The sequence below is a fragment of the Bolinopsis microptera genome, chromosome 2 (assembly GCF_026151205.1).
Source record: "Bolinopsis microptera isolate Bmic1 chromosome 2, MBARI_Bmic_1.0, whole genome shotgun sequence".
NCBI classification, from domain to species: Eukaryota; Metazoa; Ctenophora; class Tentaculata; order Lobata; family Bolinopsidae; genus Bolinopsis; species Bolinopsis microptera.
In genome coordinates, this window is record NC_087073.1 from 4,794,476 (window position 1) to 4,807,954 (window position 13,479).

Consider the following 13,479-nt stretch of genomic DNA (forward strand, 5'->3'; position numbering starts at 1 on the left):
TCACCCCTCACTCCGTCACCCCTTACTCTCTCGCTCCTCACTCCGACACCCCTCACTCCATCACTCCTCACTCCGACAACCCTTACTCCATCACCCGTCACCCCCACTCCGTCACCCCTCACTCCGTCACCCCTCACTCCTCACTCCGACACCCCTCACTCCATCACCCCTCACTCCGTCACCCCTCACTCCGTCACCCCTTACTCTCTCACTCCTCACTCCGACACCCCTAACATCCCATCACTCCTCACTCCGACACCCCTCACTCCGACACCCCCACTCCGTCACCCCTCACTCCATCTCCCCTCACTCCATCACCCCTCACTCCTCACTCCGACACCCCTCATTCCATCACCCCCACTTCGTCACCCCTCACTCCATCACCCCTCACTCCGTCACCCCTCACTCCGACACCCCCCACTCCGTCACCCCTCACTCCATCTCCCCTCACTCCATCACCCCTCACTCCGTCACTCCTCACTCCGACACCCCTCACTCCATCACCCCCACTTCGTCACCCCACACTCCGTCACCCCCACTTCGACACCCCTCACTCCGTCACCCCCACTCTGACACTCCTCACTCCGTCACCCCTCACTCCGTCACTCCACACTCCGACACCCCTCAACTTGTCACCCCTTACTCCCCACTTCGTCACCCCTAGCCTTACTCTCTCATCTCCTCATTATCTTACCCCCTCCGGGCCCTCACCCCTCAATATCCCACTGCCTCGAATCAGCTAAATGAGGGAAATGTATTAATAAACTATTGCCGTCCAGTCTTTAGAAGATAACAACGAAATAACTGTAACCTTGATGGAGCTTTTCTTATCAGATGGAGGAACTTTCTTTCTCGTCCGATCTTTCTTACTGGCTTGTGTTGGAGGTGGACTAAGTTTCCTAGTTTCTATCTGAAAATTAAAGGTAGCAAACTATAACCTTTAAAGGTTGTACAAATAAGGTACAGTCGATGCCTAGTTTTGTCAAGTCAATAAATTCGCACATGTGTCTGAGCACCTGCATCATATAAACTGAAAATAGTGGTAACTAACGAAGCAAACATAACTGATAAGACAGTGATAATGCTTACAAAAATCTTTCCATAGTCAGAGCCTTTATATCTGAGTGCTTTATAAAACTTGGACCCAGAATCTACCAACTCCCCAAGTGTGCATGCTATTTCACCAAGAAATCTGCTTTGCTTATGTCATTTTCGTAGTCATCTATGTCTTCCCAACTTGAGATCCCTATTCTCAAGGCTAATCCAAACCTCATTTTCTTTGAAAGAGTTAACCCCCATGTCAACATCTTCGACCATCTAATCTAGTTTCACACTCCTCTCAGCGGGGCTTTTCTTATATTCATCCCCATTTCTTCTACCCTCAGAGACATTTCTAAATACTCTGTAACCACAATCCATTACATTAGACAACTCATCATCCGTTTAAAATATTACATCATCCTCGTTGAATCTCGAACCTGCAGGATCGATAAAAAATCACACTCTCACCCCAACCAGGTAGAGGCCATTGTATCTGGCCTCGGCCCTAACTTCGAATTTCTAGTTCTACCCCTCATCGCATCTCACATTTGTTTCTCTCAAGTTGGCAGCTTAAACTCTTATTCGATTGCACTTCCTTGTACTTTTGTCATCTCCTCATAATCTTCCCCCCCTCCGCTACCTCACCGACCCTCCCACTCCGCCTCACACCGAATCGCACTGTTACCTTGCCCCCACTCCGACACTCCTCACTCCGACACCCCTCACTCCGTCACCCCCTCCACTCCGTCACCCCCCTCACTCCGTCACCCCTCACTCCGTCACCCCTCACTCCGTCACCCCTCACTCCGTCACCCCTCACTCCGTCACTCCTCACTCCGACCCACCCCTCACTCCGTCACCCCTCACTCCGTCACCCCTTACTCTCTCACTCCTCACTCCGACACCCCTAACTCCCATCACTCCTCACTCCGACACCCCTCACTCCGACACCCCCACTCCGTCACCCCCTCACTCCATCTCCCCTCACTACATCACCCCTCACTCCTCACTCCGACACCCCCTCATTCCATCACCCCCACTTCGTCACCCCTCACTCCATCACCCCCTCACTCCGTCACCCCTCACTCCGACACCCCCCCACTCCGTCCCCCCCTCACTCCATCTCCCCTCACTCCATCACCCCTCACTACCGTCACTCCTCACTCCGACACCCCTCACTCCATCACCCCCACTTCGTCACCCCCACCTCTCCGTCACCCCCACTTCGACACCCCCCTCACTCCGTCACCCCCACTCTGACACTCCTCACTCCGTCACCCCTCACTCCGTCACTCCACACTCGACACCCCTCAACTGTCACCCCCTTACTCCCCACTTTCGTCACCCCTAGCCCTTACTCTCTCATCTCCTCATTATCTTACCCCCTCCGGGCCCTCTCCCCTCAATATATCACTGCCTCGAATCAGCCCTAAATGAGGGAAAGTATTAATAAACTATTGCCCGTCAGTCTTTAGAAGATAACAACGAAATAACTGTAACCTTGATGGAGCTTTTCTATCAGATGGAGGAACCTTTCTTTCTCGTCCGATCTTTCTTACTGGCTTGTGTTGGAGGTGGACTAAGTTTCCTAGTTTCTATCTGAAAATTAAGGTAGCAAACTATAACCTTTAAAGGTGTACAAATAAGGTACAGTCGATGCCTAGTTTTGTCAAGTCAATAAATTCGCAACATGTGTCTGAGCACCTGCATCATATAAACTGAAAATAGTGGTAACTAACGAAGCAAACATAACTGATAAGACAGTGATAATGCTTACAAAAATCTTTCCATAGTCAGAGCCTTTATATCTGAGTGATTTATAAAACTTGGACCCAGAATCTACCAACTCCCCAAGTGTGCATGCTATTTCACCCAAGAAATCTGCTTTGCTTATGTCATTTTCGTAGTCATCTATGTCCCAAACTTTGATGATTAAATTTTGTTCTTCAGAGGGGACGTAGTCGAGAAAGATCTTTTCTTTGAAAGTAGGGTTTAACTCATTGTCAATACATTCTGTGCGACCTAGCTGAAGGTTTTATGTGTTCAATGTCCATAGCAAAGGGGGGGCTTTATCATTATAGTTGATTATTCTTTTCTACATTTGCCAGGGAGGAAGATTTCGTTTAAAAATAGCAGTTCTGATAAACTAACAATTTAGTTACAAATATAGGTAAAAACTAGCACTACATATTACGTATTTAAAATATAATGATTTTCAAACATACCTCGTTGTTGAATTCGTCGAATACCGTGACAAGAGGATCAGATTTAGAGAATAAATCAGCATCTCTCAGACCAGTACAGGATATGGTTAGTTGGACAGTCTGTTTATTGCTGGGGACCTGGCCCTAAGTTACAGGTAAGTTTATTTCTAGATTCTTACCTCCTTGCAAGTACGCAGTCCATGCAATTTAGTTTTCTTCATGCAGAGTTGAGACATAGTTTTAAAACTCTTGAGGTGTAACGATATGCAGCATTCTCTTTGTACTTTTGTAACACATCCTCAACAACCAACTTCCCCCCACTCCGCTACCCTCACTCCATCACTCCCACTCCGTCACCCCTCACTCCGTCCCCCCTCACTCTGTCCCCCACTCCGACACTCCTCACTCCGACACCCCTCACTCCGTCACCCCTCACTCCGTCACCCCTCACTCCGTCACCCCTCACTCCGTCACCCCTCACTCCGTCACCCCTCACTCCGTCACCCCTCACTCCGTCACTCCTCACTCCGACACCCCTCACTCCGTCACCCCTCACTCCGTCACCCCTCACTCCGTCACCCCTTACTCTCTCACTCCTTATTATCTTACCCCGTCCAGTCTTTAGAAGATAACAACGAAATAACTGTAACCTTGATGGAGCTTTTCTTATCAGAGACAGAAGGAGGAACTTTCTTTCTCGTCCGATCTTTCTTACTGGCTTGTGGTGGAGGTGGACTAAGTTTCCTAGTTTCTATCTGAAAATTAAGGTAGCCAACTATAACCTTTAAAGGTGTACAAATAAGGTACAGTCCATGCCTAGTTTTGTCAAACTGTCAATAAATTCGCAACATGTGTCTGAGCACCTACATCATAACTGAAAATAGTGGTAACTAACGAATAAAACATAACTGATAAGACAGTGATAATGCTTACAAAAATCTTTCCATAGTCAGAGCCTTTATATCTGAGAGCTTTATAAAACTTGGACCCAGAATCTACCAACTCCCCAAGCGTGCATGCTGTTTCACCCAAGAAATCTGCTTTGCTTATGTCATTTTCGTAGTCATCTATGTCCCAAACTTTGATGATTAAATTTTGTTCTTCAGAGGGGACGTAGTCGAGAAAGATCTTTTCATTGAAAGTAGGGTTTAACTCATTGTCAATACATTCTGTGCGACCTAGCTGAAGGTTTCATGTGTTCAATGTCCATAGTGAGGGAGGGGCTTTATCATTATAGTGAATGTATTCTTTTGTACATTTGCCAGGGATGCAGATTTCGTTAAAAAATAGCAGTTCTGATAAACTAACAATATAGTTACAAATATAGGTAAAAACTAGCACTACATATTATTTGAAATGTAATGATTTTCAAACATACCTCGTTGTTGAATTCGTCGAATACCGTGACAAGAGGATCAGATTTAGAGAATAAATCAGCATCTCTCAGACCAGTACAGGATATGGTTAGTTGGACAGTCTGTTTATTGCTGGGGACCTGGCCCTAAGTTACAGGTAAGTTTATTTCTAGGTTCTTACCTCCTTGCAAGTACGCAGTCCATGCAATTTAGTTTTCGTCATGCAGAGTTGAGACATAGTTTTAAAACTCTTGAGGTGTAAGGATATGCAGCATTCTCTTTGTACTTATGTAACACATCCTAAACAACCAATTTCCTCAATAGTTCACTCCCTTGTTCCCTCACTATCTCATCCCATTAATATCTCAACCCTCACCCCCACTCCGTCACCCCTCACTGAATCACCCCTCACTCCGTCATCCCTCACTCCGTCACCCCTTACCCCGTCACTCGACCCCCACTCCATCACCCCTCACTCAATCACCCCCACTCCGACACCCCTCACTCCATCACCCCTCACTCCGTCATCCCTCACTCCGTCACCCCCACTCCGTCACCCCTTACCCCGTCACTCGACCCCCACTCCATCACCCCTCACTCCATCACCCCTCACTCCATCACCCCTCACTCCGTCACCCCTCACCCCTCAACATGTCACCCCTTACTCCCCACTTCGTCACCCCTGTCCCCTTACTTTCTCACCTCCTCATTATCTTACCCCCTCCGGGCCCTCACCCCTCAATATCCCACTGCCTCGAATCAGCTAAATGAGGGAAATTATGTATTAATAAACTATTGGGGTCCAGTCTTTAGAAGATAACAACGAAATAACTGTTACCTTGATGGAGCTTTTCTTATCAGAAGGAGGAACTTTCTTTCTCGTCCGATCTTTCTTACTGGCTTGTGGTGGAGGTGGACTAAGTTTCCTAGTTTCTATCTGAAAATTAAGGTAGCCAACTATAACCTTTAAAGGTGTACAAATAAGGTACAGTCGATGCTTAGTTTTGTCAAGTCAATAAATTCGCAACATGTGTCTGAGCACCTACATCATAACTGAAAATAGTGGTAACTAACGAAGCAAACATAACTGATAAGACAGTGATAATGCTTACAAAAATCTTTCCATAGTCAGAGCCTTTATATCTGAGAGCTTTATAAAACTTGGACCCAGAATTTACCAACTCCCCAAGCGTGCATGCTATTTCACCCAAGAAATCTGCTTTGCTTATGTCATTTTCGTAGTCATCTATGTCCCAAACTTTGATGATTAAATTTTGTTCTTCAGAGGGGACGTAGTCGAGAAAGATCTTTTCATTGAAAGTAGGGTTTAACTCATTGTCAATACATTCTGTGCGACCTAGCTGAAGGTTTCATGTGTTCAATGTCCATAGTGAGGGAGGGGCTTTATCATTATAGTGAATGTATTCTTTTGTACATTTGCCAGGGATGCAGATTTCGTTAAAAAATAGCAGTTCTGATAAACTAACAATATAGTTACAAATATAGGTAAAAACTAGCACTACATATTATTTGAAATGTAATGATTTTCAAACATACCTCGTTGTTGAATTCGTCGAATACCGTGACAAGAGGATCAGATTTAGAGAATAAATCAGCATCTCTCAGACCAGTGCAGGATATGGTTAGTTGGACAGTCTGTTTATTGCTGGGGACCTGGCCCTAAATTACAGGTTAGTTTATTTATAGATTCTTACCTCCTTGCAAGTACGCAGTCCATGCAATTTAGTTTTCTTCATGCAGAGTTGAGACATAGTTTTAAAACTCTCGAGGTGTAACGATATAATGCATCATTCTCTTTGTACTTTTGTAACACATCCTCAACAACCAACTTCCCCAATAGTTCACTCCCTTAGTCCCTTGTTCTCTCACTATCTCATCCCATTAATATCTCAACCCTCACCCCCACTCCGTCACCCCTGCCTCTATCACCCCCACTCCGACAGTCGACACCCCTCACTCCATCACCCCCACTCCGTCAACCCTCACTCTGACACCCCTCACTCCGTCACCCCTCACTCAATCACCCCTCACTCCGTCACTCCTCACTCTGACACCCCTCACTCCCACTCCGTCACCCCTTACTCCATCACCCCCCACTCCATCACCCCTCAACTTGTCACCCCTTACTCCCCACTTCGTCACCCCTGTCCCCTTACTTTCTCACCTCCTCATTATCTTACCCCCTCCGGACCCTCACCCCTCAATATCTCACTGCCTCGAATCAGCTAAATGAGGGAAATTATGTATTAATAAACTATTGGGGTCCAGTCTTTAGAAGATAACAACGAAATAACTGTTACCTTGATGGAGCTTTTCTTATCAGAAGGAGGAACTTTCTTTCTCGTCCGATCTTTCTTACTGGCTTGTGGTGGAGGTGGACTAAGTTTCCTAGTTTCTATCTGAAAATTAAGGTAGCCAACTATAACCTTTAAAGATGTACAAATAAGGTACAGTCGATGCCTAGTTTTGTCAAGTCAGTAAAGTCGCAATAAGTTTCTGAGCACCTACATCATAACTGAAAATAGTGGTAAGTAATGAAGCAAACATAACTGATAAGACACTGATAATACTTACAAAAATCTTTCCATAGTCAGAGCCTTTATATCTGAGAGCTTTATAAAACTTGGACCCAGAATCTACCAACTCCCCAAGTGTGCATGCTATTTCACCCAAGAAATCTGCTTTGCTTATGTCATTTTCGTAGTCATCTATGTCCCAAACTTTGATGATTAAATTTTGTTCTTCAGAGGGGACGTAGTCGAGAAAGATCTTTTCTTTGAAAGTAGGGTTTAACTCATTGTCAATACATTCTGTGCGACCTAGCTGAAGGTTTCATGTGTTCAATGTCTATAGTGAGGGAAGGGCTTTATCATTATAATGGATGTATTTTTTTCTACATTTGCCAGGGAGGAAGATTTCGTTTAAAAATAACAGTTCTGATAAACTAACAATATAGTTAAAAATATAGGTAAAAACTAGCACTACATATTATTTGAAATGTAATGATTTTCAAACATACCTCGTTGTTGAATTCGTCGAATACCGTGACAAGAGGATCAGATTTAGAGAATAAATCAGCATCTCTCAGACCAGTGCAGGATATGGTTAGTTGGACAGTCTGTTTATTGCTGGGGACCTGGCCCTAAATTACAGGTTAGTTTATTTATAGATTCTTACCTCCTTGCAAGTACGCAGTCCATGCAATTTAGTTTTCTTCATGCAGAGTTGAGACATAGTTTTAAAACTCTTGAGGTGTAACGATATGCAGCATTCTCTTTGCATAACAAAGCACATCCTCATTCCTCAAATCCTTCCCTCTAACTCCCTCACTTCTTCAATCCCTCATTCTTTCCCTCTAATTCCATCTCTCTTTCAATTTCTCACTCCCTCCCTCTAACTCCCTCACTCCTTCAATCCCTCATTCTTTCCCTCTAATTCCATCTCTCTTTTAATCTCTCACTCCCTCCCTCTAATTCCCTCACTCCTTCAATCCCTCGCTTGTTCATTCCCTCTTTCATCACCCTAGGACCCCAATGGTGCATAGCTAAACAATAAACAAAATAAGCCTTGTTTACCAGATCGTAGAGTGCACTATTAGTAGCAAAATATGTGTATACCTCCTTCTTTACATGATCAGTATTATACAGCTATACAGGCATTACAACTGCCTTTTCGGTATCAGTCCATCACTCGTGAAGCAAAATCCTCAGCTACATTCAATATTTCATGCTATAATTACAGTTTTCTGCATGCAGAATATTTAAAAGTTGTTTTTGAAGTTAGAATTTGTGGATTTACTCTACATCGAAAGTACCAGGAAACGCATGAACCCAAAGTGTGAAATCGCATTACTGAGGGTAATTATAATGATCATTTTGTGTACTTAAATGATGGTAGACCATACGCTTGACGCTATATGTTCCAAAAATTTCCGACAATTTCATGAGGTTTGATGATGTTCATGCCATTTAGCAAATCCTGGAGACATGGCGATGGTTAGTCTCATGTCATTACATGCTTCGTGAGCAAAAAAACAGAGTAAATTAGCAAGTAAGTTAGCAAAGATCCCATCATGCCAAGCCAACTTCAGCTGAAAAGTGTAATGAAGGTGCAGGGAATCTTTAGGAGTTCTCGAAATTCCGAGAACCCCCATGCTAACCCACACCGCACCCCTACTCATTGAAAACAATAAGTACTTAAAAGAATGAATATTGAGTAGTGAGTAATTATTTTTGATCACGGTACGGTACATACATTTCTCCAAATGGGCGAGGTAGCAGTGCTGACAGTAGCCTTATGATTCGCTGGAGTCATGGCAGTTCCAGTGTTCATGAGTCCTGCTCCTGATAAACTGGGGTAGACAGGTTTGTAGCCTGTCTTCAGCTCTTCGTAGGTATCTTCTTCTTGTATCACTATGTTATGGTGGCAGTAAGTCTACAACAAGAAAGATATCAGGTAGAGTTAAAGAAAACAAAGCGAAAATAAAGTGAAATAAAGTGAAATAAAGCGAAAATAAAGTGAAAAAAGATGAAAATAAGGTCACTAACGGTATTCCCCAGTCAGATGACTGAAAGTATCAGATTCACGTTGCTGCTTCAGAGTGTTCGGTTCTGTTGAGTGAGGGGTGATGCAGGAAATTTCGTCGAGGGGAGTTAGGGACATGTCGTATAAACTCTGGGAATTTTGGGGCAAGTGAGCTTTGTGGGGCAAGTGGGGATTGTGGGACAATCGAGGAGCGTCGATTTGAAGTTTAACCACCACTTTGGTAACCTTATTGCGCCGAGAAAACATCTGCTCTACTACGAGAACTATAAGGTTTGCAACTGACAATGAGAAAATGCAAGAAGATTTAAAGGGAAGTGGAAATTATGACAATGAACTCACGCTCTTCGTGGGAATGAAGTGGAATGGTTTAGAGTTAGACCCGTTAGCTGATTTGAATTGCTCGTCTGAGTCGTTTATGCCGGGGTCTGAGAGATAGCCTCCACTTCCTGTAATATTTTCTGAAACAATAACATCAATACAAAGAAAAGCGGTATTACCAATTACTACCAATCTACTCATGTAAAAAATAGAGTTAGTAAGCTATTATATGAGGAAATGTGACCCCCCCCCCCCTTGTTACTACTTAGATTCCTCAGTCTCACAACTGATTTCTGAACTGTACCTGCAGCTTGACGGATGGGGTGCTCAACGGGAGTAAACTTGGACTCCTGTTCGTCAGTTGGAGTGTACCTCTCTGCACTGGGTATAAAACCTTGCGTCATCATCGTATCTGAAGGACCCATCGCTAAAGATTCCTCTATTTCTTCATCCCTAGTTTCATCCTCTTCCGACTTAACGGATTTAAACGTATCGTCCACTTCTGCCATCTCACTTTTTACTTCTGTCACCTCACTTTTTATCCAGGTATCATTTTTGATCTAAAAATAGATCTAATTGTGGATGGTTTTTATGACTCATAACGTACCTAGGAAACTTAATTTATAGTAGTGGCACTTTAAAAGAGGGGTTTATAAAATTTCGACTCATAATATTATTATGGTGACTGCAATTTAGCAGTATTGGTAAGTTGAACAGCTTTATCTTGCTATCTTATCCAATAGAAACTGCAACATCGGTCATTTGATACTATCAATTTACAAAACATACGGATCAGAGCAAAAGGTTGGACACAAAAGAAATCAAAACGATGAAAATGACAATGATGATGATGTAAAAAACCGTCCAGATTTCGAAGTTTAACTTCAAGTTCTGTACCATGATAAACCAAATATTCTTGAAATGAGTGTGTTCGTACAGAGAGCATCATTTTTTAGCTCTAATAGATGTGATAACACAGTTGATTGATCCAGGAATGGCCACCAATAAGAGACAATCTGATTGAGTGAATGTTGAAGGATTGGTGTGGAGTCTTTACAGAAGGAAAGTAGTAGTAATTAAAAAAATTGTAACCTCTTTGGAATTTTTCTTTTGAGAAGCAGTTATTTCTTCCCCTTTCTCCCCTTTCTTCCCTTTCTTCCCCTTCTTGCCTTTCTTAGCAGCTTTTTGAGGAGGTGGATTAAGCTTTTCAGTTTTTATCTGAAAAGTCAAGGAATTAACAACTTGAAGCACATAAGATACACAAATCAGTTAAACAAAAATTCAGTTAAACAAAAATTCAATTTTATGCCATTTATTACAGAGTAAACAAGTTTACAATAAATCAATTTGATATTTAAAGGAATCCTAATTCAATGTGTAGTATGGTTGTCACTCTTTAAATAGATTAGATATAGGTTGACGGGGCAAAGGAGTGTGCGTGCTGTTCGCTATTGCTCACACCAAACGGCAACCTAGTAAATGTTTTGTATGGACACCGGTCTCCATCACGATACAAAATTAGGATTGTAGAATTTATTGTATAACTTTTAGTGCAGTGGAGGAAGCGGTGTGGTGCATTAATAGAGTGACAGCCTACTGATTTAGAGTTGTTTTTAAGTGAGCATAATGGGTATATTTTTGGACCTAAAGGCTTTACTATGGCAACTTTAAAATTGGTTCTTTTAATCATTTATTAAATATCACTTTAAAAATATATAAATCTGGAATCTGTTCACACTGTGAACCAGTCCTATAAAAAAAACCTCTTAAATCAAATATTTAAAACGTCTCAATAATGGAAATAGTCATACAATTAAGAAATTTACCAAATTCTTAATATCTACCTTAAGAGAAAAATACCTACCTAAGTCAATGTCTACCTGTAATACACTAAATATTAGGTTAAATACATAGGTGGTGGAGTCAGCACACATTTACCAAAATCAAAAATTTTTTAATAGGAGGAACCTGTGGGCCGAGAACACTGGATTAAATTTGTTGAAGGGGATTGTTTTCAAATGACAGCTGCATTATGTCATAATCGCTTGAAGTCCATGCTGAATCATTATAAGCCTTTTTCAGGCGACTTTTAGCAAGGCTAATCTTGTAGGAGTAGTCAAAAAGCTTAAGTTTAGGTGCAATTGTGCTCCAAATTTTTGTGGATCTTGATATGAAGTCATTAGATGGGAGTTGTGAAATGAGAGTGGTTTCCTTTCTAGAAGATGGCTGATAATGCTGTTGCAGTGATGCTGGGCACCTTAATTTCAGTATTTTAAAAACTTCCATAAAAGTGTGATATGTATATAAATTTTTGAAAGCCAGGATGTTTTGTTGCTTGAAAAGTGGTTTACAGTGCTCTAGTTGGAAGAATGTATGGTCAAGTGCCTGGTTGTCAAACTCTCTTGTTCTTGCACATGTTAGGAACTTGTTTAGGTATGCCTCTTTATCACCAAAGAGGACCCGTATGCAGTGCTTCTGAGACAGCCAGATACTTGCTGTCCTAAAGAGTGCTGCATCACCCCAAACTGAGATACAATATGTAAGGTGGGATTCAAATAGTGTGTGGTAGAGGTCTTTATGGAGTTCCTTCGGTACAGAGTCCCTAATTCTATTTAAGGTGGCAGAGGCATAGTTTAACTTTCGTTTAAGTGCTGTTATATGAGGCCCCCAGGAAAGCTGTTCGTCAATAACAACTCCAAGAAACTTTGTTGCTTTGGTTTTTTTAATTGGAAAGCCATCAATATGGAGTTGAAGCGAATCTGGAAATTCTACTGGTTTACTAGCCTTTGGTTTAAAATGCATATAACAGCACTTTGACATGTTGATGTGTAGTTTGTTAAGGATCATATACTTTTTTATACAGCTAAGCAATTTGTTGCCTTTCTCATAAGCTTCTTCTACAGTTTTGCCATTAATAAAAATGTTGGTGTCGTCGGCAAATAGTATGAAAGTTCCTAATTCTGAGGAATTGGCAATATCATTTACATGTATAGAAGAAAAAGGAGCGGTCCCAAAACAGAGCCTTGTGGAACACCATATTTAATGATAAGGTTTTCGGATTTTTCATTAAGGACTTCTGTGTACTGTGTTCTATTTGATAAGTAGCTTTTAATGAGACAGTTTGCATTGCCTCTTATTCCATACCTATCTAGTTTTGTTAGGAGTGTACTATGGTCGATTGTATCAAATGCTTTACTCAAATCTATAAATATTCCTAGAACATGGTTTCGTTTTTTTATGCTCTCTTCAATAATTCTAACAGAGTAGTTAACAGCATTGCTAGTAGAATGGGACTTGCGGAAGCCAAATTGGTTTTCATCAAGGATATTTTGTGACACAGCGAAACTATATATACGGCTGTATATCACTTTTTCAAATATCTTACCAAATATGGGCAGAGTAGAGACAGGTCTGTAGTTTCCTACATCCTCTTCGTTTCCTTTCTTAAATATAGGAGTAACTTTCCACAAATGCGGTTAACAGTAGTCCTTAACAGTAGTCCTTGTGTGTAAATACTAGGTACAAGGAGAACAGTTATCGGCAGAACCACCCGAGAAGTCTGGGCTCTGGCAAAGCGCCATTTAAAAAAAATCTATTCGGTAAAATCTATTCTAAGTCAAAAACTTACACAATATTAGATATTGTTGAAACTATTAAAAATTATTAAAATATAGCTATTGAACAAGCATAGCTGAGCACAGTTATAATTGCCTTTAGGATTGTAAAGTTAAAATTATCATATTAATGCACTTTCTGAGTTGTAAGAGTGGAAACAGGCGCATAGCTAGGCTCAAGCTAGCTAGCTATTTCAAAATTTTGTATTTACGACTGTTATCAGTCGCATAGCATCATGCCGTTGTTGCAGGTGAATTGTTGACAGTGTAACTGAGATGGTATGCTATCGTGGGCTATCATGGCTTAAAAATCTCTTCTTTTTTTCAAATGATTGAATCACTTTCTTGTATGTGCACTGTTCAGCGCTAAACAGGACAAAA

The 13,479-nt window shown here is 41.8% G+C and overlaps 1 protein-coding gene across 5 annotated transcripts in view; it reads right to left on the minus strand.

The window, feature by feature from the left end:
- Nucleotides 1-13,479, minus strand: part of LOC134811437 (uncharacterized) — a 35,432-nt gene that overhangs the window by 21,009 nt on the left and 944 nt on the right. For 2 of the 5 annotated variants that reach the window (XM_063818270.1, XM_063818266.1), the window contains exons 3-10: nucleotides 10,577-10,702; nucleotides 9,789-10,044; nucleotides 9,506-9,624; nucleotides 9,169-9,295; nucleotides 8,876-9,033; nucleotides 7,641-7,763; nucleotides 7,196-7,444; nucleotides 3,896-4,000 (exon numbers count right to left, since the gene is read on the minus strand). In XM_063818270.1, the coding sequence (XP_063674340.1) occupies nucleotides 3,896-4,000; nucleotides 7,196-7,444; nucleotides 7,641-7,763; nucleotides 8,876-9,033; nucleotides 9,169-9,295; nucleotides 9,506-9,624; nucleotides 9,789-10,044; nucleotides 10,577-10,702 (1,263 nt within the window). Of the gene's footprint in view, nucleotides 1-3,895; nucleotides 4,001-4,178; nucleotides 4,428-6,157; nucleotides 6,281-6,921; nucleotides 7,021-7,195; nucleotides 7,445-7,640; nucleotides 7,764-8,875; nucleotides 9,034-9,168; nucleotides 9,296-9,505; nucleotides 9,625-9,788; nucleotides 10,045-10,576; nucleotides 10,703-13,479 lie in introns of all 5 variants that reach the window. The other 3 variants (XM_063818268.1, XM_063818267.1, XM_063818269.1) reach the window with 3 other exon arrangements.